At 50.2% G+C, this 25,901-nt stretch overlaps 1 protein-coding gene across 1 annotated transcript; it reads left to right on the forward strand.

The window, feature by feature from the left end:
• Window positions 1-596: 596 nt before the first annotated feature.
• On the forward strand, window positions 597-25,493 carry LOC126992662 (cGMP-inhibited 3',5'-cyclic phosphodiesterase 3A-like; the record flags this gene model as incomplete). Its single annotated transcript, XM_050851467.1, has 12 exons — window positions 597-896; window positions 2,307-2,451; window positions 6,818-7,545; window positions 10,447-10,593; window positions 11,595-11,706; window positions 12,115-12,234; window positions 15,612-15,796; window positions 16,521-16,724; window positions 19,148-19,310; window positions 20,284-20,609; window positions 21,829-22,086; window positions 23,131-25,493. Coding segments are annotated over 12 exons (2,712 nt in total), but the record flags the coding sequence as incomplete, so codon positions are not given.
• Window positions 25,494-25,901: the final 408 nt, after the last annotated feature.

Consider the following 25,901-nt stretch of genomic DNA (forward strand, 5'->3'; position numbering starts at 1 on the left):
TTTCTTTCTCCTCCCAATCCTTTCCTTCCCTTCCCTTCCCTTTCTTTCTCATCCCAATCCTTTCCTTCCCTTCCCTTCCCTTTCCTTCCCTTTTTTTCTCCTCCCAATCCTTCCCTTCCCTTTCTTTCTCCTCCCAATCCTTCCCTTCCCTTTCTTTCTCCTCCCAATCCTTCCCCTCCCTTCCCTTCCCTTAACATCCCTTTCCTTCCCTTCCCTTCCCTTCCCTTTCTTTCTCCTCCCAATCCTTCCCTTCCCTTCCCTTCCCTTAACATCCCTTCCCTTCCCTTCCCTTCCCTTTCTTTCTCATCCCAATCCTTTCCTTCCCTTCCCTTCCCTTTCCTTCCCTTTCTTTCTCCTCCCAATCCTTCCCTTCCCTTTCTTTCTCCTCCCAATCCTTTCCTTCCCTTTCTTTCTCCTCCCAATCCTTTCCTTCCCTTCCCTTCCCTTAACATCCCTTTCCTTCCCTTCCCTTTCCTTCCCTTCCCTTCCCAGCCCTTTCCTTCCCTTACCTTCCCTCCTTTCCCTTCCTTTCCCATCACTCCCCTTCCCTCCCCTTCCCTTCCTTTCCTGACCTGACCCACACTGACTTAAGCTAACCTCCGCCTCCTCCCTTCCAGTCCTGCGGCGCCACCCTCCCAACCAGCGTGGACGGGGCCCTGCTGTCTGAGGCTCACGGGTTGGTGGCGGACATGCTTCAGGACCCGCACCTCCCCCCCGCCGTGGTGTCGGGGCTGCAGGCGCTCTACCTCCTCCTCACGCCCACCTCGCACCATGCCACGCCCTCGCCCCGCGGCCCACGCCCCACGCCCTACTTCCACCTCTCCCAGGACGCCTACCATTCCGGCTCCGACACCGAGGAGAACCCTTACACGGGGGAGCGGCCCTCTGTGCACCGGGTGTGTGTGTGTGTGTGTGTGTGTGTGTGTGTGTGTGTGTGTGTGTGTGTGTGTGTGTGTGTGTGTGTGTGTGTTTTACGTAATAATCTAAAAAAATAAGATGATTTATACTTCACATAATAGAAACTGCGAATGATGATGATGATGATGATGTGTGTGTGTGTGTGTGTGTGTGTGTGTGTGTGTGTGTGTGTGTGTGTGTGTGTGTGTGTTTTACGTAATAATTAAAAAAAGGATGATTTATACTTAACAAAAAAAATGTGAATGATGATGATGATGATAGTTATGATGACCCTCTTTTTTATCCCACCTTCCCCTCCTCTAACCCCTCCCCCCCACCCCCACCTCTGACCCCCTCCCCTCCCTCAATGCCTCCCCCCGCATACCTACCTCCCCACCACCCCCCCCCTCTCTCCACCCCTCCCCTAACCCTCCCCCAATCCCCTTTCCTCTCCCTTCCACCACTCCCTCCCTTTTTCCCTTCCCTTCCTTTCTCTTCCCTTCCCTTCCTTTCCTTTCCTTTCCCTTACCTTCCATTCCCATCCCTTCCACTTTCTTCGTTTGCCTTTCATTTCCTTCCCTTTTCTTCCTTTTTCTTCTCTTCCTTCCTTTCTCTTCCCTTCCTTCCTTTCTCTTCCCTTCCCTTCCTTTCTCTTCCCTTCCCTTCCTTTCTCTTCCCTTCCCTTCCTTTCTCTTCCCTTCCCTTCCTTTCTCTTCCCTTCCCTTCCTTTCTCTTCCTTTCTCTTCCCTTCCCTTCCTTTCTCTTCCCTTCCCTTCCTTTCTCCTCCCTTCCTTTCCTTTCTCTTCCCTTGCCTTCCTTTCTCTTCCCTTCCCTTGCTTTCTCTTCGCTTCCCTTCCCTTCTCTTCCCTTCCTTCCTTTCTCTTCCCTTCCTTTCCTTTCCTTTCCCTTCCCTCCCTTCCTTTCTTCCTTCCCTTCCTTCTCTTCCTCTTCCTTCCTTCCCTTCCTTTCTCTTCCTTCCTTCCTTCTCCTTCCTTCCTTCTCTTCCTTCCCTTCCTTCCTTTCTCTTCCTTCCTTCCTTTCTCTTCCTTCCCTTCCTTCTCTTCCTTTCCTTCCTTCTCTTCCTTCCTTCCCTTCCTTTCCCTTCCCTTCCTTTCTCTTCCCTTCTCTTCCCTTCCCTTCCTTTCTCTTCCCTTCCCTTCCTTTCTCCTCCCTTCCTTTCCTTTCTCTTCCCTTCCCTTCCCATTTCTTTCTTTCCGTATCCATCCCATCCCTTCCTTTCCCTTTCTTTCCTTTCCCTTCCCTTCCCTTCCCTTTCTTTCCCTTCCCATCCCATCTCATCCCTTTCTTCCTCACCTTTCCCTAACCTCCACCTTCTATTCCCCTTCATATCCCCCACACACATATACCCCCTCCCACTCCCCCTCCACTTCCCTCCACCCCCAACACAGCGGAGTGGTCGACGCAGCGTAGCCCCAAGTCTCCTCCGTCGTATGAGCACTTCCACCTGGACCACCACCACCACCGCCACGGGGATGCCCACTCTGGAGCCCACGCCGTGCAGGAAGCGAGCGTCCTCCTTCAGAGTGGTGTTGGGTAAGGGTGAGTACGTTTGTAAGGGGGGGGGGGAGGGAGGAAGGGAAGGGAAGGAAGGAAGGAAGGAGAGGAGAGGAAGGAAAGGAAGGAAGGAAGGGGAAGGAGAGGAAGGAGAAGGAAGGAAGGAGGAGAAGAGAAAGGATGGAAGGGAAGGGTAAGGAAAGGAAGGGAAGGATAAGGAAAGGAAGGAAGGGAAGGATAAGGAAAGGAAGGAAGGGAAGGAGAGGGAAGGAGAGGGAGAGGAAGGGAAGGAGGAAGGGAAAAGAAAGGAAGGAAGGAAGGGAAGAGGAAGGAAGAAAGGGAAGGAAGGAAAAGGAAGGAAGGAAAGGAAGGAAAAGGAAGGAAAAGAAGAAAGGAAGGAAGAAGGAAAAGGAAAGGAAGGAAAAGGAAGGAAGGAGGAAGAAGGAAGGGAAGGAGAGGAGGAAGGGAAGGTGTGTGTGTGTGTGTGTGTGTGTGTGTGTGTGTGTGTGTGTGTGTGTGTGTGTGTGTGCAGACAGGTAGGAATATATGTATCTATTGTGTCTCTCTCTCTCTCTCTCTCTCTCTCTCTCTCTCTCTCTCTCTCTCTCTCTCTCTCTCTCTCTCTCTCTGTTTTGTTAATTTTAAGGTTTATTTTATACATGTTTTATACGAGTTGATATTGTTTTTTTTATTATATTCCTCCTTTTTCTTTTTTTTCTTTTTTTCTCTCTTTCTCATTATCTTCTTATTTCTCTTCTTCCTTTTTTCTTTCTTTTTTCTCTCTCCTTTTATTGTCATTTTCACTCTCTTATATTCCCTTCCTTCCCTTCCCTTCTCTTTCCTTCCCTTTCCTTCCCTTCCCTTCCCTTTCCTTCCTTCCCTTCCCTTCCCTCCCTTCCCCTTCCTTCCCTTTCCTTCCCTTCCCTTCCCTTCCATTCCCTTCCTTTCCCTTTCCTTTCCTTCCTTTCCCTTTCCTTTCCCTCCCTTTACCTTCCCTTCCTTTTCCTTTCTTTCTTTCTTTCTTTCTTTCTTTCTTTCTTTCTTTCTTTCTTTCTTTCTTTCTTTCTTTCTTTCTTTCTTTCTTTCTTTCTTTCTTTCTTTCTTTCTTTCTTTCTTTCTTTCTTTCTTTCTTTCTTTCTTTCTTTCTTTCTTTCTTTCTTTCTTTCTTTCTTTCTTTCTTTCTTCCTTCCTTCCTTCCTTCCTTCCTTCCTTCCTTCCTTCCTTCCCTTCCCTTCCCTTCCCTTCCCTTCCCTTCCCTTCCCTTCCCTTCCCTTCCCTCCCTGTACCCGTCATCTTAGTGCTCCCCTTTTTTTCTCTCCACGAAGAGAGGGAAGAGGAGCTGGGAGGAGGAAGGAACGCTCTCTCCCTCACGCCCAGAAGAGGGAAGTTCGCCTACCCGCTGAGAGAGAGGGAGGATGAGGAGGAGGAGGAGAAGAAGAGAGAGGAGGAGGAGAAGAGGCGGAAGAAGAAAGAGGAGGAGGAGGAGGAGGAAGAGGAGGAGGATAATTCGTGTTAGTTGTTATTTTGAGTTGATTTTTTGCTTTTGTTTGTTTGTTTGTTTGTTTGTTACTTATACTAATTTTAACTACTACTACTACTACTACTACTACTACTACTACTACTACTACTATTACTACTACTACTACTACTATTACTATTACATCTCCGTTTTCCCTCTCTTCTCATCCCTTCCCTTCCCTTCCCTTCCCTTCCCTTCCTTTCCCTTCCCTTCTTTTTCTTTTCTTTTCCTTTATTTCCCTTTATTTCCTTTCTCTTCTCTTCTCTTCCTTTCCCTTCCCTTCCTTTCCTTTCCTTTCCCTTCCTTTCCCTTCCTGTCCCTTCCCTTCCCTTCCCTTCCTTTCCCTTCCCTTCTCTGCTCTTCCCTTCCCTTCCCTTCCCTTCCCTTCCCTTCCCTTCTCTTCCCTTCCCTTCCCTTCTCTTCCCTTCCCTTCCCTTCCCTTCCCTTCCCTTCCCTTATCTATCTTCTTATTCTTAATCTTATTCTTCTTATTAACATCATTGCTGCTTTTGTCGCCATTATTATTATTATTATTATTATTATTATTATTATTATTATTATTATTATTATTATTTATTCGCGCTACTAACACGGCTGCAAACTAACGACTACTTACTGCTACTTACAAATATTTTTAAGTCGCTACTAACAAAAAATAATATAATAAGTGCTTGTGTAAGAACTGATTGACTGATTAGCTGACTGACTGACTGACTGGCTGACTGACAGGCTGACTGGCAGGCTGACTGGCTGACTGACTGACTGACTGACTGACTGACTGGCTGACTGACTGACTGACTGACTGGCTGACTGACTGACTGACTGACTGACTGACTGACTGACTGACTGGAAGGCTGACTGACTGACTGACTGACTGGCTGACTGACTGACTGACTGACTGACTGACTGACTGGCTGACTGGTAGGCTGACTGACTGACTGACTGACTGGCTGACTGGTAGGCTGACTGACTGACTGACTGACTGGCTGACTGGCTGACTGGTAGGCTGACTGACTGACTGGCTGGCTGACTGGCTGACTGACTGACTGGTAGGCTGACTGACTGACTGGCTGGCTGACTGGCTGACTGACTGGCTGACTGGTAGGCTGACTGACTGACTGGAAGGCTGACTGACTGACTGACTGACTGACTGACTGGCTGACTGGTAGGCTGACTGACTGACTGGAAGGCTGACTGACTGACTGACTGGAAGGCTGACTGACTGACTGACTGACTGGCTGACTGGTAGGCTGACTGACTGACTGGCTGACTGACTGGCTGACTGGAAGGCTGACTGACTGACTGGCTGACTGACTGACTGGTAGGCTGACTGACTGACTGGCTGACTGACTGGTAGGCTGACTGACTGACTGGCTGACTGGCTGACTGGTAGGCTGACTGACTGACTGGCTGACTGACTGACTGGTAGGCTGACTGACTGACTGGCTGACTGACTGACTGGTAGGCTGACTGACTGACTGGTAGGCTGACTGACTGACTGGCTGACTGACTGACTGACTGGTAGGCTGACTGACTGGCTGACTGGTAGGCTGACTGACTGACTGGTAGGCTGACTGACTGGCTGACTGGTAGGCTGACTGACTGACTGGCTGACTGACTGGCTGACTGGTAGGCTGACTGACTGACTGACTGGCTGACTGGCTGACTGGTAGGCTGACTGACTGACTGACTGGCTGACTGGCTGACTGGTAGGCTGACTGACTGACTGACTGGCTGACTGACTGACTAGTAGGCTGACTGGCTGACTGACTGACTAGTAGGCTGACTGACTGACTGGCTGACTGACTGACTGGTAGGCTGACTGGCTGACTGGCTGACTGGCTGACTGGAAGGCTGACTGACTGACTGACTGACTGGCTGACTGGTAGGCTGACTGACTGGCTGACTGGAAGGCTGACTGACTGACTGGCTGACTGGAAGGCTGACTGACTGACTGGCTGACTGACTGGCTGACTGGTAGGCTGACTGACTGACTGGCTGACTGACTGACTGGTAGGCTGACTGACTGACTGGCTGACTGGAAGGCTGACTGACTGACTGGCTGACTGGAAGGCTGACTGACTGACTGACTGACTGGCTGACTGGTAGGCTGACTGACTGACTGACTGGCTGGCTGGCTGACTGGTAGGCTGACTGACTGACTGACTGGCTGGCTGGCTGACTGACTGACTGGTAGGCTGACTGACTGACTGACTGGCTGGCTGGCTGACTGGTAGGCTGACTGACTGACTGACTGGCTGGCTGGCTGACTGGTAGGCTGACTGACTGACTGGCTGACTGACTGACTGGAAGGCTGACTGACTGACTGACTGACTGGCTGACTGACTGACTGGAAGGCTGACTGACTGACTGACTGACTGGCTGACTGACTGGCTGACTGGAAGGCTGACTGACTGACTGACTGACTGACTGACTGGTAGGCTGACTGACTGACTGACTGGCTGGCTGACTGATAATTTGACTGCTTGCCTGCCTGACTGACTGAAAGGTTGACTGACTGACTGACTGACAAATCCAGTAACATGATGAAGAGTTACAAACATGGACGAGGAATCACATCGTACTTAGAAAATGATGACATGATGACATAATGACCCCCCCCCGTACACTGCTCCCCCCCCCCGTACACTGCTCCCCCCGCCCCCCTTCCCTCCTGTCTCCCGTCACATGTTCGTCACACCACCCACCGTTGCCTTAGCTCCCTCCCGCCCCTCCCCCCCCTTTCTGCCTGTCATATGCTTGGCGCCCCTTCTCAGTCTCCATTTTTTGCCCCATTGCCCCCTCTCCCCCCTGCCCACCCACTGTGCTCTGCCCACCAGCCGAATTCTGACCCCTGCAGTGCACTAACCGCCCCTGCCCCCCCAGACTCCACGCCCTGCGGGTCGCCCACGCACGCCTGCTGCCTGGCCCTGCCTCGGGAGGGCGGCAAGAGCCGCTCGTTCTCCACCACGGCGCTGTACCCCGAGGGCGGGCGGCGCGGCGCGGCGCGGGAGCGGCAGACGGTGTGCTCCCTGCACCCGCTCGGCGACCTGGACGTGACCCACCTCGACCGCGTGGCGCGCGGCCTGCACGACTCCCGCCACGGCCCCGGCGGCCACGGCGGCGCCTACTCCGACCGGCTGACGCGGCTGACCAAGCTGCCGAGCCAGCACCTGTGCGAGGGCCTGTGCGAGGAGTGCTCCCGCAGCGAGGCGCCGGCCGGCCCTCGTCCAGGCCCCCCGACCCCCCACGACGCCGCCCCCGACAACAACCACGACCTCTGCGACTGTCTGTGTTCCGACCCCGCCCCCCAGGCCCCCCCCGCGCCCCCCGCTGCTGCCCCCGCACCCCAGGCTGGACCCGGGGCTGGCGGCGGCGGCGGCGGGACGGCGCCGCAGCCCCGGCCCGCCCACCGGGTGCCCACCTCAGACTACGAGAGCAGCGACTCCCCCAGCTCCGTGGACACCAGCGAGGAGGCCCTGGGGGCGCGGGCGGGACGGCTGGCCGAGGTGGCGGCGCCGGCGGCGGTGGTGGAGGAGCGCGAGGAGGAGGCCGAGGCCCCCGACCCCCCGGGGACCACACAGCCTCCCGCGGCACGCAGCCCCCCCCGGGAGGTGAGTGTATGTGTGTGTGTGTGTGTGTGTGTGTGTGTGTGTGTGTGTGGTCACAGGTGTGCCGCTAGAGTCACGTGCACGTACGCGTGCCCACACAAAGCAGAGGTACACACAGGTGTGGTCAGGGCGCAACACTTCCGACACGCCACGCCGTCACCAGAAGAGCTGCTAGAAATCAATCGCTGGTGACACAATGGTGTGTTTTGTGGTCCAGGGGTGGCCGGGCCCTCCAAGCACCACACAGACCACTGAACACACAACTGTATCGGCGGCAAGTTGGATTTCGCGACGCTCTTTGGGTGAACACGGCGCCTGTGTTGAGGGCGCCCACACTCTCCGGCTCTGGCCCGGACGTGTGGGCGCGGCGTATGTTTTTCCACCCCAAGTCCGCCGCCCCACGCACGCCACACACACGCTAAACACAAAACGCAACAGACAACCAAAATCCTCGCACTCTCAAAATCATCTTCTAAGCCTGTGCCGGGCTGGGGCGTGACATGGGTGGTAGGTGGCAAAAACATCAGTGACCTTGGACATGACGAAAAGTACAGCAAGGAAACAACTTCGCGCCAAGAGTTTGAGCCACACAGCAGTTTGTTATTTCTTAGCCTTATTGGAATTGTTTAGAAGGTTTTTGAGCACAGTAGAAGTTGATATTGAGAGTGAGAGCCATGTTGGTGTTTGTTGTGTATTATTTTGACCTTTCCTTGTTCTCTGTCTCTTTTTTTCTTCTCATTTTAATCTTTTCTTGTGTCAGGCTGGCCACACACACACACACACACACACACACACACAGACACACACACACACACACACACACACAGACACACACACACGGCCTCAGCTGACTCCTGACATATGATCTCAGGTAGTCAGACACATCTCATAAGGAACATCTTCAAGGGTTTCGTTTAGTGTGATAGAATGAAGGCTGGGGGATTGTCTCTTGGTTTATTGGAAGTGAAATTTATATATGAGTACTTACACACATCCTTGAGTGCGGTAGTGTTCCAGCGTCCCCTCAGCCACTACCAACACACACACCAGCGGCAGCTTCTAGATCCAAACTGTTCCTCGCCTTCGTTATGTCCCCCCCCCCCCCCAGTAACCCCCAGTGGATTGAGTGAGTAGTCGTGGCCCTGGTCGGATGTGTTGCGTCTTGCTCTGTGTGGAGAGTGCTGTGTCGACATGGCTGGCAGGGCCGGGGGCGTGAGGGATTTTTGTTACGTTTGTGAGGATTTCACAGGCGAGAAATGGATTGGATGTTGTTTGTGCCCCAAATGGTGTCATGCGAAATGTGCTCCTTTGTCTGGAATTAAGCAGGAGAATATACCTAAAATTAATTGGATGTGCACCCCATGCCTCCATAAAGCATCTCTGGCTACCAAAATTGTGAAGAAATTAGATGAATTCAAGCAAGAATTATCTAAAGAAATATCTGCGGTAAAAGATGAAGTTGAATTAAGGGCTGCGAAGGTGCAGGAGGGCCTGGGGTCAGTTGCTGACGCCCTTGCTGACCGGGCGCTTAGTTTTGCAGAGGCGGCGAAGAGTGACAGGAAAGTCAAGAATCTCCTGCTTGTGAAAGCTTCTACACAGGAAAAGAAGGCAACAGACATGAAGGATGAAGGCTCCCAGGCATTGAATGGTATTCAAATAACTGATTCAAGATTTACAAGTAGAGGTAACATTGTCATGAACTTTGATAATGAGAACACAAGGGCTGAGGCTGCTCAAAAACTAGAGTCTGTTGAGCAAATTAATACCAAGAGTGTTGGAAAGATGAAAGCAAAGATCATGATATGCAATGTGCATAAAGAAGAGACCAAGGAAAAAGTAAAGGAGACCATCTTAGAATGCAATGAGTTCTTAAACACAATTGAGGCTGTTGAGAATAAGACTGAGCTGATTTTTAGCAAGCCTGCAGCTGGCGCTACGATGCCCTACCTTTTGAGGTGTAACCCAACTGTAAGAGCTGATTTAACAAGAATCACGACAAGTTCAAATTAGAATGGGGAATATACACAGTGAGAGACAGATACCATGCAATTATATGTTATCATTGTCAGAGATACGGCCATCTTGAGGCCAACTGTACTGCCAAGACCATTGGAGACGCCCCAAATTGTTTCACATGCGCTGGCAATCATAAATCACAGGAGTGCACCATGGCTGAGAAGAAATGTATAAATTGTGTGAGGTACAAGAAACCTGAAATCAACCACTCAGCGAATGACCAGTGTTGTGTAGTTCTCCAGACAGAAATTGAGAGAATTCGTAACAGGACCGATCAAGGCTATTAATCAGTGTCTGTACTCAAAGACAAATTGTGTTAAATGTTCAGCGAGTTGGACATCATTTAGTGCCCAAACACGGCCAAGTGACTTTGATGATGCCAAGTTTTATTAACAGGACATCAGTAGGCTATTCATGAAAGCAATCAAGACTCACTCACTCACTACGGCGTTGTGAATAAGTGTATCGAGGATTATTATCGAGGCTAACGTCGTAATTGTTGACGGCCCTCGCAGAGCGTTGCACTAGTACTGGAGCGGGGCCTGAAACTTCATTAACGGTAAACCCCTCCCAGCCCCCCAGAAATACCCAGTACTCCCTTCCAAGCCCTCCCCCCAATTACACTTTGCCCCCAGTAACCCCCAGTAAACCACTTAAAACACAGTGAACCTCTCTCCACCCCCAGTAGATCCCTCCCAGCACCCCCCGGTGAGCGTTCCTCCCCCAGTAACCCCCAGTAAACCCCCTCCAGCCCCCCAGTGACCCGAGAAACTCCTTCCCAGTGACCCCAGTAAAGCTTCCCCAGCCCCCAAAGTAACCCGCAACAAGCCCCCCCCAGCCCATCCCAGTGTGCCTCTTCCCCCCAGTAACCCCCCGTGGCTCCCCCAGGACAGCTCGGAGGTGGTGGTGGTGGCGGACGGGACGGTGTACGAGCTGGCAGTCCTGCAGGATGACCCGCTCCTCAATAGGATCTCCGAGTGGGACTACCCCGTGTTCTCCCTCCTGGCCAGCGCCGGGAAACGTATTCTGAGCGAGGTGAGTGGGCGGAGTGGGCGGGTGGGGTGAAAAGGGTGGCGTAGAGAAGTGAGAGGGTGATAGCTGGGTGGGTGGATAGGGTGAGTGGAGTGTGGAGTGGGGTCTGGCAGGGAAAGGGTTGGGTGGGGTAGGTCATGTGGAGTGGGCCAAAGAGGGGCTGGGAAGTCAACGGGTGGAAGATGAGAGGGCGGAGTGGAGTGAGTGGGGTGAGTGAGTGGGCTTGGGAAGTGAGAGGGAGATAGCTGGGTGGGGGATAAGGTGGAGTGGGTAAGAATGAGTGGGCTGAGTGGAGTGGCGTGGGGAGTGAGAGAGGGATAGATGGATAGAGTGGGGTGGTGCAGAAGTAGAAGTAGTAGTAGTAGTAGTAGTAGTAGTAGTAGTAGTAGTAGTAGTAGTAGTAGTGATAATAATAATAATAATAATAATAATAATAATAATAATAATAATAATAATAATAATAATAATAATAATAATAATAATTTTTTTTCTCTTCCTCTTTTCTTTCCTTTTCCTTCCTTTTCTCTCTTTCTCCCTTCCCTTCCCTTTCTTTCCCTTCCTTCCCTCCCTTCTTTCCCACCTTCCATCTCTTCACCCTTCCCTTCCCTTTCCTTCTCTTTCTTTCCTTTCCTTCCCTTCTCTTCCATCCCCTTCCCTTCCCTTCCTTTCCCTTCCCATCCCTTTCCTTTCCTTTCCTTTCCTTTCCTTCCCTGCCATCTTTCCCACCTTCCATCTCTTCCCCTCTTCCCTTCCTTTCCCTTCCCTTCCCTTCCCTTCCCTGCCATCTTTCCCACCTTCCATCTCTTCCCCTCTTCCTCCCTTCCCTTCCCTTCCCTTCCCTCCCCTCCTCCGAAACCCAACCTAACCACACCAAACCCCATCCTTTCCCTTCCTTTCCTTCCCAACTATCTCTTCCTTCCTTTCTTCCCTCTCTTCCCCTCTACCCCTCCTTCCTTCTCCCTCCCCCCTTCCCCCTACCCCCCTCTTCCCCCGCCCCCCCACAGCTAAGTTACCGCGTGTTCTTCGAGGTGGGCCTTTTCGAAACCTTCAAGATCTCGCAGCGGGAATTTCTCAACTATTTCCACGCGCTCGAGCTGGGCTACCGCGATATTCCGTGTGAGTAAGGGGGAGGGGGAGGAGGGGGAGGGGGGGTGGAAGGGGGGGAGAGAGAGTGGGGGAGAGACAAAGAGGGAGGGAGGGAGGTGAGAGATGGGAGGGTTAAGAGAGTATGTGACGGACTGACTGACTGAATGAATGAATGAATGAAAAGAGAGAGAGAGAGAGAGAGAGAGAGAGAGAGAGAGAGAGAGAGAGAGAGAGAGGGGGACTGACTGAATGAATTAATGAATAAGAAAAGAAAAAACAGAGAGAGAGAGAGAGAGAGAGAGAGAGAGAGAGAGAGAGAGAGAGAGAGAGAATAGGGGTGGGGTGACATAACACAGAACACATATAATAAATGAAATACTGAAAAAAACAATAATAATATCACTTTCATCCCTCCTCCTCCTCCTCCTCCCCCCACAGACCACAACGCCACCCACGCCTCGGATGTGCTGCACGCCGTCTATTACCTCACCTCGCAGCCCATCCCCGGCTTCATCATGCTGCCCCCAGAGCCAGACTCCCCCGCCATGCTGCACAACGGTGAGGGAGGGGTTAGGTTAGGTTAGGTTAGGGTAGGGTAGGGTAGGTTAGGTTAGTTAGGTTAGGTTATCAAACGGCCAAAAAAGGTGTCATGATAGCTCTTTCAACTTTTCTTCATCAACTTAAGAGCATAAGAATATAGGAGTCTGCAAGAGGTCGCTAGGCCTGTACATGGCAGCTCCTTTGAACCTAAGCTCTCGTGTATCTAACCCCACCTAATATCGCTGTCCATGAATTTATCTAGTCTATTTTTGAATGTGACAATTGTATTGGCACTCACCACATGACTGCTCAGCCTATTACACTCATCCACCACCCTGTCAGTAAACCAATTTTTGCCTATGTCCCTGTTGAATCTGAATTTATCCAGTTTAAACCCATTACTTCGCGTTCTACCCGGTTCTCTTACCAACAAAACCTTATGAATATCCCCCTTATTAAAGCCCTTCATCCATTTATAAACCTCGATCATGTCTCCACGCACCCTTCGCCTTTCTAGAGAATGCAAGTTTAACTGTTTGAGTCTTTCCTCGTATGGCAAGTTTCTCAACCCCTGAATCATCTTAGTCATCCTCCTCTGCACCGATTCTAACATTTTGATATCCATTCTATAGTAAGGTGACCAGAACTGAACCGCATAGACAAGATGAGGTCTAACTAATGCTAAATATAGTTTGAGGAAGACTTCGGCGCTTCTGTTGCTTACGCTCCTTGAAATAAATCCCAGTGCCCTGTTTGCTCGATTTCTAGCTTGAATGCATTGTGCCCTTGGACGGAGATCAGAGCTCACTAAGACCCCTAAATCTCTCTCGCACCCAGACCTACTTATGAGAGTGTCATTTAAGCAATAGTTATGAGAGGGGTTGTTCCTACCTACACTAATACTGCACTTCCCTACATTGAACTCCATCTGCCATTTATCCGCCCAGTCATACAATCTGTTTAGTTCATCCTGGAGAATACTAGCGTCCTGATCCGACTCAGTTACTCTACCGATCTTGGTATCATCTGCAAACTTACTAACATCACTACTAATTCTTGTATCTAAGTCATTGATATAAATAATAAACAAGAGTGGACCTAATACCGAACCTTGTGGGACCCCACTCGTAACACATCCCCAGTCAGATTTTTTACCATTGATTTGCACTCTTTGCTTCCTATTGCTAAGCCAAAACCTTGACCCAGTTCAAAACTTTACCCTCTACTCCGTGAGCCTGTAATTTAAGCAACAGTCGTTGGTGAGGAACTTTGTCAAACGCTTTACTAAAATCAAGATAGATTACATCGTAATTTTCATCTCTGTCTACCGCCTGAAATACTTTATTGTAGAAGGACAAGAGATTGGTGAGGCATGACCTACCTTTAGTGAACCCATGCTGCGAGTCGTGAATTAAGCTATGTTTCTCTAGATGCTCCCGAATGTTCCTGGCTATTATGGACTCCAGCATCTTGCCTATAACCGATGTTAAGCTAATTGGGCGATAGTTTGAAGCAGCTGACCTGTCCCTCTTTTTGAAAACATAACCAGTATTTACCGATATCTAAAAGATGTCGGTTAGTGGGTCACTGAGTACATCACCTAATTCCTTTAATACCCTCGGAAATATCCCGTCAGGACCTGGCGACTTGTTCTTCTTAAGCTTATCTATCTCATCCTGAACTACTTGCCTGGTAATGATTATATCCCTCAATTTGTCGCCATCCCCGCCCTCGTGCACCTGAACCCTTTCCGGAATAGTCGTTCGAACCTCTTGCGTGAATACTGAAAGGAAGTAGTCGTTCAAAAATGTGCTCATATTTTCGTAATTTTCTACTAGCTCCCCTGTGTTTGTTTTCAGCGGTCCAATTTTCTCCCATGTTTTTGTTCTATACATCTGAAAGAAGCCCTTAGGATTACTTTTCGCCTCATTTGCTACTTTGATCTCATAGTTCCTTTTTGCTATCCTGGTGTTTTTCTTCACTAATCTAGATAGTTCGACGTACCGGCCCCTGAGATGTGTTTCACCATTCTTTATTTTCTGATAAATTCCCTTCTTTAACCCTATCTCGTGTTTTAGTCCACGAGTCATCAACTTAGGGTCATTGTTTTCTTTTCTAAGTGTTCGCTGTGGTATATGCTGTCCTTGCCCCTCTACTATTACTCTAACTAAATTATTGTGAGACATTTCTACCTTGTTCTCCTGGCTATCCAACCCACAGTTCTGGCCCTCTTGAATCCCTAAATTATCCCAGTTTACCCCTTCAAGATGTCTTCGAAGCCCCTCGTAATTTGCTCTTCTAAAATCTGGCACTAACACTGGGTTTGTTTCGCGGGTTACCGCCCAGTCTAAGATAAAACGAACCGTTCTGTGGTCACTATTTCCTAACTCTCCGCCCACCTCCAGCTCATGTAGCAAGTTTCCATTATTGGTTAGGACTAAGTCTTCTGCAACTTTCGTGGTCTTCGCTCTAACTTTCATTCTGCGGACCACCATCTCTCCTCCTATAAACCTCACCTTCTCTTCCTTACCGATACACAGGCCGAAGGAGGTGCCATGATAGCTCTTTCAACTTTGCTTTAACTTCTGCAACTTTCGTGTTCTTCTCTCGAACTTTCATTCCGCGGAACACTATCTCTCCTCCTCTAAACCTCACCTTCTCTTCCTCACCGATACACATGTTTCTTAGGCTACTGACAGCACTCTCTACTCTGTTCCACTCATCTCGTATTCCTCTTCCTTATCCTACGTAACTAATACATTAACATACATCTTCCCTTTGCTCATCTACCACCTCCTCCTCCTCCACCTCCTCTTTACTCTACTAAAACAAATTCATCCCCATTCTTTTCTCATTTCTTACTTCTCCTTATCTTCTTCCTCTTACTAGAACTAATACACTGATAATCACCTTTCATCTTCTATATATCTTTCTTCTTTTTCTTCCTCCTCCTCCTCCTCCTCCTTCATCCCCAACACAAACATCGAGTCCTTTCCTTCATTTTATTCATCATCTTCTTCTCATCCTTCAATCTCCTTCTCCTCCTCTACTATACAACACACCCCGCTCACTCTCTTCCCCTTATCCTCCTCTTCCTCCTCCTCCCCCTCCTCCTTCTTCTTCCACTCCTAAAGCACACCCCTCTCCTCTCTTCCCCCTTTTCATCTCCTCTTCCTTCTTCTACTAAAATTAACACAACCTCCGCCGCTTTCCATCTCCCTTTCTTCCCCCTATCTTCCTCCTCCTCCTCTTCCTTCTTCCACTCCTACAGCACACCCCTCTCCTCTCTTCCCCCTTTTCATCTCCTCTTCCTCCTTCTACTAAAATTAACACAACCTCCCCCGCTTTTCATCCCCCTAACACTAACACAAACTCACATGCTTCCCTTTCCCTAGGCGAGGCGTGCAGCTCCCCAAGACTCGTTCACCGCCAAAGCTTCACAGCGGAGGACACGTACGGCATCCTGGGCGCTAACTTCCCCGCCCTGGAGCTGATGGCCTTGTACACGGCGGCCGCTATGCACGACTACGACCACCCCGGCAGGACCAACGCCTTCCTGGTGACGACACACGCGCCCCAGGTGAAGACAAGGGGAGGGGGGAAGGTGATTTTGTGAGGAGCGAAGGAGGAGGAGATGAAGGAGGAGATGAAGGAGGATAAGAATGAGATGATATTATGAATGAAGGGAATGGAGGAGAAGGAGGAGGAGAAGGAGGAGGAGGAGGAGGAGGAGGAGGAGTAATATAATAATGGAACGAGATAAAGAGAAAGTGAAAGGAGAGGAAAGATGGGAGTGGAGGAGGAGAAGGAGGAGGAGGAAAAATAATAATGGGAGATAAAGGAGAGGACAGATGGGAGAGGAGGACGAGGAGATAAAGAGAAGATAAAGATAAAGAGGAGGAAAAGAATGGAGGAAAGATAGAAAGGATAGATAGATAGATAGATAGATAAATGAAGAGAGAGGTCATTTTATCCACTCATCCACCTTCTATCCACCTATCATCATACAAGAACAAAAACTCATCCACATCTGAACCCACATCCACCTATTTCCACCTTCCTATCCCTTTCATCCATCTCTCCACATATCCCCATCATCTCCACGCATCTATCCATTTCTCTCACCCTAACCGCCCTCCACCTTCCTCCTTCAACGTAATATTAACTAGAGTAGAAATGCACCGTTTTGGAGTCTTCTGATTAATGTAAAATCACTTAGGTTTAAGGACAGACCACCAAGTCTGGACCATGGGGTCTGTGTGGTCTGATTTTCTATGTAAATCTATGTAAATCCTCCACCCCAGGCCGTTCTCTACAATGACCGAAGTGTGCTCGAAAACCACCACGCCGCCGCCGCCTGGTCTCTGTTCCTCTCCAAGCCCGAATACAACTTCCTCTCCCATCTGGACCGCGCCGAGTTCAAGCGGTTTCGGTTTCTGGTCATTGAGGCGATTCTGGCGACGGACCTCAAGCGGCACTTTGAGATCCTAGCGGAGTTCAATGCGAAGGTAAGTTTGTTTGGGGTTTACCTGGAGGGATGTTGTTTGTTAAGGTATTGAGGTTGAATGCTAAGGTAAGGTAAGGTTTGGTTTGGTTACTGAGACGATATTGACGACCGACCTTATGCGACACTTCGAGACCCTGGTGGAGTTCAATGCGAAGGTGAGTTTGTTTGGAGTCACCTAGAGTTTGTGTTGATTAAGAAGGTGTTGGGGTGAATGGTAAGGTAAGGTAAGGCTTGGTTTGGTAATAGAGGCGGTTCTGGCAACGGACCTCAAGCGGAGTTCAATGCGAAGGTGAGTTTGTTTGGGGTTTACCTGAAGGGATGCTGTTGATTAAGGTATTGAGGTTAAATGCTAAGGTAAGGTAAGGTTTGTTTTGGTAATTGAGGCGATTTTGGCGACCGACCTTAACCGACACTTCGAGATCCTAGCGTGAGGGAGAACAGAAGAGAGGAGAGGATAGAAGAGGGGGGAAAAGGGGAAGAGATAAGGGAGGAGTTAGAAAGAGGGAATGAAGGTAGGGAAGGAGGAAGGAGAGTTAGGGAAAGGGGAGAAAGGTCGTGAGTTTGTTTAGGACTACCTGGAGGGATGTTACTGATTAAGAAGGTGTTGGGGTTTGTGTTCTACCATAGACTTGTGTTGATTAAGAAGGTGTTGAGGTTTGTGTTCTACCATAGGCTTGTGTTGATTAAGAAGGTGTTGAGGTTTGTGTTCTACCATAGACTTGTGTTGATTAAGAAGGTGTTGGGGTTTGTGATTTACCTGAAGCTTGTGTTGATTAAAAAGGTGTTGAGGTTTGTGTTCTACCATAGGCTTGTGTTGATTAAGAAGGTGTTGGGGTTTGTGTTCTACCATAGGCTTGTGTTGATTAAGAAGGTGTTGGGGTTTGTGTTCTACCATAGGCTTGTGTTGATTAAGAAGGTGTTGAGGTTTGTGTTCTACCATAGGCTTGTGTTGATTAAGAAGGTGTTGGGGTTTGTGTTCTACCATAGGCTTGTGTTGATTAAGAAGGTGTTGAGGTTTGTGTTCTACCCGAGGCTTGTGTTGATTAAGAAGGTGTTGAGGTTTGTGTTCTACCCGAGGCTTGTGTTGATTAAGAAGGTGTTGAGGTTTGTGTTCTACCCGAGGCTTGTGTTGATTAAGAAGGTGTTGAGGTTTGTGTTCTACCATAGGCTTGTGTTGATTAAGAAGGTGTTGAGGTTTGTGTTCTACCATAGGCTTGTGTTGATTAAGAAGGTGTTGAGGTTTGTGTTCTACCATAGGCTTGTGTTGATTAAAAAGGTGTTGAGGTTTGTGATTTACCTGAAGCTTGTGTTGATTAAGAAGGTGTTGGGGTTTGTGTTCTACCATAGGCTTGTGTTGATTAAGAAGGTGTTGGGGTTTGTGTTCTACCATAGGCCTGTGTTGATTAAGAAGGTGTTGGGGTTTGTGTTCTACCATAGGCCTGTGTTGATTAAGAAGGTGTTGAGGTTTGTGTTCTACCATAGGCTTGTGTTGATTAAGAAGGTGTTGGGGTTTGTGTTCTACCATAGGCCTGTGTTGATTAAGAAGGTGTTGGGGTTTGTGTTCTACCATAGGCCTGTGTTGATTAAGAAGGTGTTGGGGTTTGTGTTCTACCATAGGCCTGTGTTGATTAAGAAGGTGTTGGGGTTTGTGTTCTACCCGAGGCTTGTGTTGATTAAGAAGGTGTTGAGGTTTGTGTTCTACCCGAGGCTTGTGTTGATTAAGAAGGTGTTGAGGTTTGTGTTCTACCCGAGGCTTGTATTGATTAAAAAGGTGTTGAGGTTTGTGATTTACCTGAAGCTTGTGTTGATTAAAAAGGTGTTGAGGTTTGTGATTTACCTGAAGCTTGTGTTGATTAAAAAGGTGTTGAGGTTTGTGATTTACCTGAAGCTTGTGTTGATTAAAAAGGTGTTGGGGTTTGTGTTCTACCATAGGCTTGTATTGATTAAGGTGTTGAGGTTGATGATAAGTTAAAGTTTGTTTTGGTTCACCTGAGATAGAGGTAAAGGGGGGAGGGAAAGAAGGGAGGAAGGAGAGGAAATAAGAACAGAAAGATAGACAGATATATAGATATGTAGATAGATAGATAGAAAGATAGACAGAGAGAGAGATAGAAAGAGAGAGAGTCATATCATCGACTCATCCACCTTCTATCCATCTCTCCACATCACCACTATCATCACCATCGTCACACACACACACACACACACACACACACACACACACACTTCATTCACCTACCCCCCCTCCTCCACCTCCCCCTCCCTACACCACCCCTTCCATTTCTTCCCCTCCTCTTTCATCTCCTCCTCCTCCACCTTCACTGCAACCCTCCCCTCTCTCCCCCATACAAACAGCCTCCTACCCCCCCACACACTTCTCTCTCACTCCCCCTACGCACTCCCTCACTCCCTCCTCGTCCACAGTCCAACGAGCCCGACGCCCCCGGACTGGACTGGGCCACGGAGACGGACCGGCTGCTGGCGCTTCAGATGTGCATTAAACTCGCGGACATCAACGGGCCGTGCAAGGCGCTGGACATTCACACGCAATGGACCAAGAGGATAGCAGAGGAGTTTTACGAGCAAGGTGAGGTTGCGGGAGGCTGGGAAAGGCTGGGGGAGGCTGGGGAAGGCTGGGGGAGGCTAGGGAAGGCTGGGAGAGGCTGGGGGAGGCTGTGGAAGGCTGGGGAAGGCTGGGGGAGGCTGTGGAAGGCTGGAGAAGGCTGGGGGAGGCTGGGGAAGGCTGAAGAAGGCTGGGGAAGGCTGGAGGAGGCTGGGGAAGGCTGGGGGAGGTTGGGAAGGCTGGAGGAGGCTGGGGAAGGCTGGGGGAGGCTGGGGGAGGTTGGGGAAGGCTGGGGAAGGGGAAAGGAAAGTTCGGGAGAGAAGAAAGGTAGGAGAGAGGGGAGGAAAGGATGACGAGAGGGGAAGAGGGGAGGAAAGTTAGGATGGTAGGAGAGAGGGGAGGAAAGTTAGGATGATAGGAGAGAGGGGAGGAAAGGATGACGAGAGGGGAGAAGGGGAGGAAAGTTAGAAAGGTAGGAGAGAGGGGAGAAGGGGAGGAAAGTTAGAAAGGTAGGAGAGTGGGGAGAAGGGGAGGAAAGTTAGAAAGGTAGGAGAGAGGGGAGAAGGGGAGGAAAGTTAGAAAGGTAGGAGAGAGGGGAGAAGGGGAGGAAAGTTAGAAAGGTAGGAGAGAGGGGAGGAAAGGATGACGAGAGGGGAGAAGGGGAGGAAAGTTAGAAAGGTAGGAGAGAGGGGAGAAGGGGAGGAAAGTTAGAAAGGTAGGAGAGAGTGGAGGAAAGGATAAAGAGAGGGGAAAAGGGGAGGAGAGAAGGAAGGAAAGTTTGGGAGAGGACGGACAGGTAGTGGAAGGGGAGAAACGCGAGGGAATCCAAGTTAGAGAAAGGTTTGGAAGATTGAAAAAGGTAAGAGGGAGAGAAAGGAGAGAATGGGAAGGAGGAGGAAGGAAGGGAGGGAGGGTGAGAAGTAAGAGTGAGGAGGAGGGAAACCTAACCCAACAGTAAACACCCACCGCCCCCCTCACCCTCCCACCGTTCCCCCAGGTGACGAGGAGTCCTCCCTGGGGCTGCCGGTGTCTCCGTACATGGACCGCAAGTGCCCGCAGCTGTCCAAGTTGCAGGAGTCGTTCATCAACCACCTGGTGGCGCCGCTGTGCAACGCGTACGGCGAGGCGGGGCTCATGCCGGGCGTGTGGCTGGACGAGGACGAGGAAGAGGACCACGAGGACGAGGACGAGGACGAGGAGGCGGACGCGCGCAGCGGCTCCTCGGACACCGGCACGCAGCACAGCGGCCGCACCAGGAAGATCTTCTGCCTGCAGACCCAGCACTTGCAGGAGAACCACCAGTTCTGGGTGGCCAAGATCAAGGTGAGGGTCGCCTCCGCCGCTGCTGCTATTACTACTACTACTACTACTACTATTGCTACTGCTACTACTACTACTACTGTAACTGGTAGTGTCATTACTACTTCTGCCAATCCTTTCAAACTGGGCCCCTGTCACTAGTTGTTGTTGTTGTTGTTGTTGCTCAAAGATTTCTCCCTCCACGGGCCTTTGCCAATGGCGGCCAGTAGCAGGGTGCCGGCAGACCGGCTCTATCGGCTGACGTCAGCCGAGCCGACCAAGTCAGTCTGTCGACGAGGCCTGGCGTGTCTCTGTCTTCTTGTCCCAGTGCTGTTCGTAATTACATCATTGACGTTGACGTTGGACTCACCATTTTCATCACCAAATTCGCTGACGACACAAGGACTATGGTAACTCAGTCTTCTCAGACGAAGACAGACAAAGCCTTGAAGAAGATTTGTGTAGAATTTCAGCTTGATCAGATATATGGGAGATGTCTTTTAAGATAGATAAGTGCCAGGGTCTTCACATTGTAGCAAAAAATAGGAGGTTCGATTACGAAATGCGCGGCGTCAAACTCATGAGCATTCAATGCGTCAAGGACCTGGGAGTCAAGTCGCGTCAAACCTCAAGTTCTCACAGCAATGCATCGACGCAGCAAACAAAGCGAACAGAATGTTGGGCTTCTTAAAAGAAACTTCTTATCATCAATAAAAATGAAATACTTCCACAGTACAATCGTTTAGTCAGACCCACTTGGAGTATGCGGTACAGTTCTCCCCGCCATGCTAATGGTATTGCTTAAATAGGTGTTCCGCGTCGGGCAACAAAGCCGATCTCTTCTTTGCGCAACAAACCTTACGAGGAAGGTTCTCACGTCTAACGTCTTCTCTCTTGAGGAGCGTTGCCTTCGAGGAAAGCTGATGGAATGCTTCAAAATACCCAATGGCTTTACGAGTGTGCACAAAATTGTTTATGATCAATAACACGTTGTAGTACGAGGGTGGAACAAACTCCCGCCTTCACTGCAACACGACTGCCTCATTCCAAACAAACTCGGCCGCCAGTTCCTCCACCTTGATATTCGCTGAGGCAGAAACGCAAAGTCTTGGCGGCCGCTTGACAGACCACCGAATTTGGATTATACAAATACACCTAATCTATGTAAATCATCTAATCCATGTAAATCTTATCTGTGTAAATCTGATCAATGTAAATCCTCTCATCCCGTTTTCTGTTGCAGGAGGAGCAAAGGCTGGCGGAGGAGGAGGAGGAGAGGTCGCCGGGCGGAGGCGAGGAGGACAGGCGGCACAGCGTGGAGGTCAAGCTGAGCCCCAAGGAGGAGTGCGTGGGCGGGGGGGCGGAGGGGGGCAGGGAGGAGGTGCCGGCCTACGCCCCCCCGCCCCCCATGGTGCTGCCCCTCAACGGCGACGAGCAGATGGAGCCAATCGAGGAGGAGAGGACGCCCGCCTCCGTGTCCTCGTCCCGGAGCTTCAGTTTCGTGAGTGGACCGTGGATGATGGGCGGGGGGGTAGTAGGGGGTGAAGGGGAGAGGGGGGAGGGGGGAAAGAAGAGGGTAGGGAGACCGTGGATGATGCGCAGACGGGGGGGGGTGAAAGGGAGAGGGGGAGGGGGGAAAGAAGAGGGTAGGGAGAGGTGGGAAGGGGGGGCCTGGTTTCTACTTCAGGAAGGGATGTAGTTTGGAGAGGCGTGTCGGTGCCAAGTGCCTTCGCAGGGTCGCGGGGCATCGCTGGGATGACTTCGTGTGAACCAGCGACTGCTCCGTGAAGCTGACTCGAGGCCTGTCACCAGCTTAGTCCGTGAACGCCAACTCCGGCTGTACGGGCACGTGGCGCGCCTCCCGGACGTCGATCCTGCCCACAGGGTTGTGTGTGCGAGACAACCCTGGGTGGAGGAGACCAAGGGGACGCCCACGTGACTTATGGCTGGGGCAAGGGCCAAGGCGTGGGGGACTGCTCAGGGGAACGCCGGGAGAATGGGCGGCGAGTGAGTGAAGTGATGTGCCCCCGGACGTACGCTCCCCGTTAGTTAGGTAGATAAGTTTGGGGTAGGCAGCATGACAGCGTAGCGACTCTGGGTCGTATTATAAGACATTTCGCCGCCCACGAACACATATTTGACAAGGCTTTCGTAGGAGTTGTGGGCATTTCCAGGAGTAGTTTTATGACCCTGGTGTTAGTTTGACCTTTCTTTTGTACCGTGAACCTAAGGAAACACTCATTAGAACTCGAGTGACCCCCTCTTTAACCTTAAGAAATTGTTAATGTGAGAAGCGATAGTGTCTTAAAATACCAACCTAAGATATCTCCAACCCTCCCAGTGACACGAGCCTCCAGTACACTGCTCGGATATCCTCTAACCAAACTCATATATGGTATTCTTCCACAACAGTTTGGGAGTCTGGACATGAATCAATACAGCATACACACCCACGGACACACTACACTCGCTCATACACACTCTTACACACTCATACACACCCCGCCTCTCACTCCCTCTCACCCACTCTCTCTCTCCCCCGCAGGAAAAGGAGGACTCAAAACTATGATGCCCGGCCTGTGCCATCTTGTAACTCGTTGTACGGTGACTCGGACGCCGCCAGGACACAGGAGGAAGAAGAAGAAGAGGAGGAGGAAGAGGAGGAGAGGGAAGAAGTTAGAGTCCTGCGCGGAATCGTCCGAGGATGGGCATTTAGCAGGCCGGGCTGAGGATTAAGCCCTTACCGCTGTGAAGGAGGAGGAGGAGGAGGAGGAGGAGGAGGAGGAGGAGGAGGTGGAGAAGGAGGAGGAAGACAAGGAGGAGGAGGTTGGTCGGTGGTGCTACAAGTCCAACGTCTGTGCGTGTGTGTGTGTGTGTGTGTGTGTGTGTGTGTGTGTTACTGAAACCCTGCTGTAGGAATGGTCTAAAAGTGGTCTAGGAATGGTCTGTATGTCTAGAAACCCTTGTAGAATCGGTGTCTAGTGAGGAGAACGGTCTCTTTCTGGTCTGGGTGAAGTACATGTCAAGCAACTGGTCTCAAGTGCGTGGTCTCTAGTCAAAACCTGTCTGTGTGGTTTATCAAGTGCCCTGGAAGCTGTTTCCGTGTGGTCTAGATACCCTTAGTGGTCTCAAGTGGCCGGTTTCTAGGTCTGAGTGGTCTGAGTGGGCTGTGTGTGTGTGTGGTAACGTTCATGGTCTCAATCTGGGATATAGTCCATGCGGGTTGGTCACTCACGGCTCCCCTGACTCCAAAGTGGTCTGTGGTCCTTGGTCTGGTTACACAGGGACCAAGAACAGACCAGAGAAGGACCAGTAGACCATTAAGACCATCATTAGAACCTGAAGCGGACCACGACGACCTCAACAGACCCACAACCAAGACCCTTCCCAACTCAGCTTCCACACGCTTATCGCCGACCTGACCTGACCTGACCTCTCCTATATGCCCTGCTCTCCATCCAGTGTGACCCGTGTGGAGTGGGCACGGAGTGGAGAGGACAGGGGAAGGTGTGGAGTGAGTGGGCAAGGGAAGGGATGTGGAGTGAGGGCCAAGACAAGCCAGGAAGAGAGGGAGACAGGAGTGGGTGACAGGATATTGCAGAAGTGAGGGAGGGTTACCGCGAAGAACGAGAGCCTAGTGAAGGTTTACCGAGGAGTGCGAGAGTTTAGTGAGTATGTGTGGTTATGTGTGTGTGTGAGATCTGAGTGAATGTAGGAGTGCGGTGAATGTTTACCGCCAGATGCGGGGTTAAGAGAGAAAATGTACCGCGCAATGCAAGAGAAGAGTCAAATTGGACCGCGAAGTGCGAAAGGAGGGTGAAAATGTACCGTGAAATTTGAATCTAGTGAGAAAATGTACCGCGATCTCTGAGTTAAGTGAGAAAATGAACCACGAAAGTTGAATTCAGTGAGAAAAAGTACCGCGAAATCTGAATTAAGTGAGAAAATATACTGCAAAATTTGAATATGGTGAGAATATGTACCACGAAATTTGAGTCTAGTGAGAAAGAGTACCGCGATATCTGAATTAAGTGAGAAAATGTACCGCAAAATCTGAATTAAGTGATAAAATGTTCCGCGAAATCTGAGTTAAGAGAGAAAATATACCGCGAAATCTGAGTTAAGTGAGAAAATGTACCGCGAAATGCGAAAGTTCGGTGAATGTCTCATGTTTCGCGAGAGCTACGTGAACATTGCATTACATACGAGTGAAAGTGAGCGCGCGTGCAGTGACCCCCCCCCCCCCCCTAACAACTTAATGACTACCAGACGTTGTGATAATGACGATGAAGATGATGATGATGATGACTCTGGCGCCACCGAAGATGACTTTTGAACAATTGAAAGTGACAATTATATATATTTTTCTCGGCCCCCGCGAGGCGAAGGTGATAGATAGCTTATACGCCTACACACAGACTCACCTTATGAAACAAACAAAAAGGAAAACATGCGAGTGGGGGAAAAATAAGTGAGATTTTTTGTAGTCAATGTTTAGTTAGAGTGAGAGATAGAGAGAGAGAGGTAGAGAGAGAGAGAGGGAGGAAGAGAGAGATACATAACTATATATATAAATGTATGTGTGTACGTGTGTGTGTGTAAACAATATATAGAAAACTTATTTAGTCCACAAAGAAAACAAAGCCGAGTGTAAACAAGGCGGTGACTCAGTGCTATGCGTAAACAAACACCCAAAAAGAGGTATACAATAACATAAACAAAGGCCGTGGGAGCAAACAGTGACATAGACACTCGGTAAACAAATACTCGGGCAGCCAAAACTGTTCCCAAGATTGATGTCAACAGTCCACGTTTGTTTGTTCGTTTGTTTGTTTGTCACCACCATCCCAAAGTGTGTGTGTGTGTGTGTGTGTGTGTGTGTGTGTGTGTGTGTGTGTGTGTGTGTGTTACTAGTCACCACCATCCAGTCAACCAACCCTGTGTGTGTGTGTGTGTGTGTGTGTGTGTGTGTGTGTGTGTGTCAGACTGGCTGGCTGACACACTTTCATTCATCTTTGTTACCTGTGGACTGACTAACGCCACCTCAGCTCACCTCACCTGGATCTTATTAGCAAGACTTGTGACGTGCTGGCCAGGTGATCTCAAGGCGCCGGTGTCTTTTCCTGTCCGTCTACCGTAACTGTGTCTACCTGGATGTGCCATGGGGGGAGGGGGGCATGGGAGGGGGAAGGCAATGTAGTGGGCATGAGTGTGGAAAGGGTATGTAGGGGGTATGGGAAGGGGGGATATGTAGAGAGTATGGGAGGGAGGATATGTAGGGGGCATTTGAAGGGGGGATATGTAGGGGGCATGGGA

The sequence above is a fragment of the Eriocheir sinensis genome, unplaced genomic scaffold (assembly GCF_024679095.1).
Source record: "Eriocheir sinensis breed Jianghai 21 unplaced genomic scaffold, ASM2467909v1 Scaffold5, whole genome shotgun sequence".
NCBI classification, from domain to species: Eukaryota; Metazoa; Arthropoda; class Malacostraca; order Decapoda; family Varunidae; genus Eriocheir; species Eriocheir sinensis.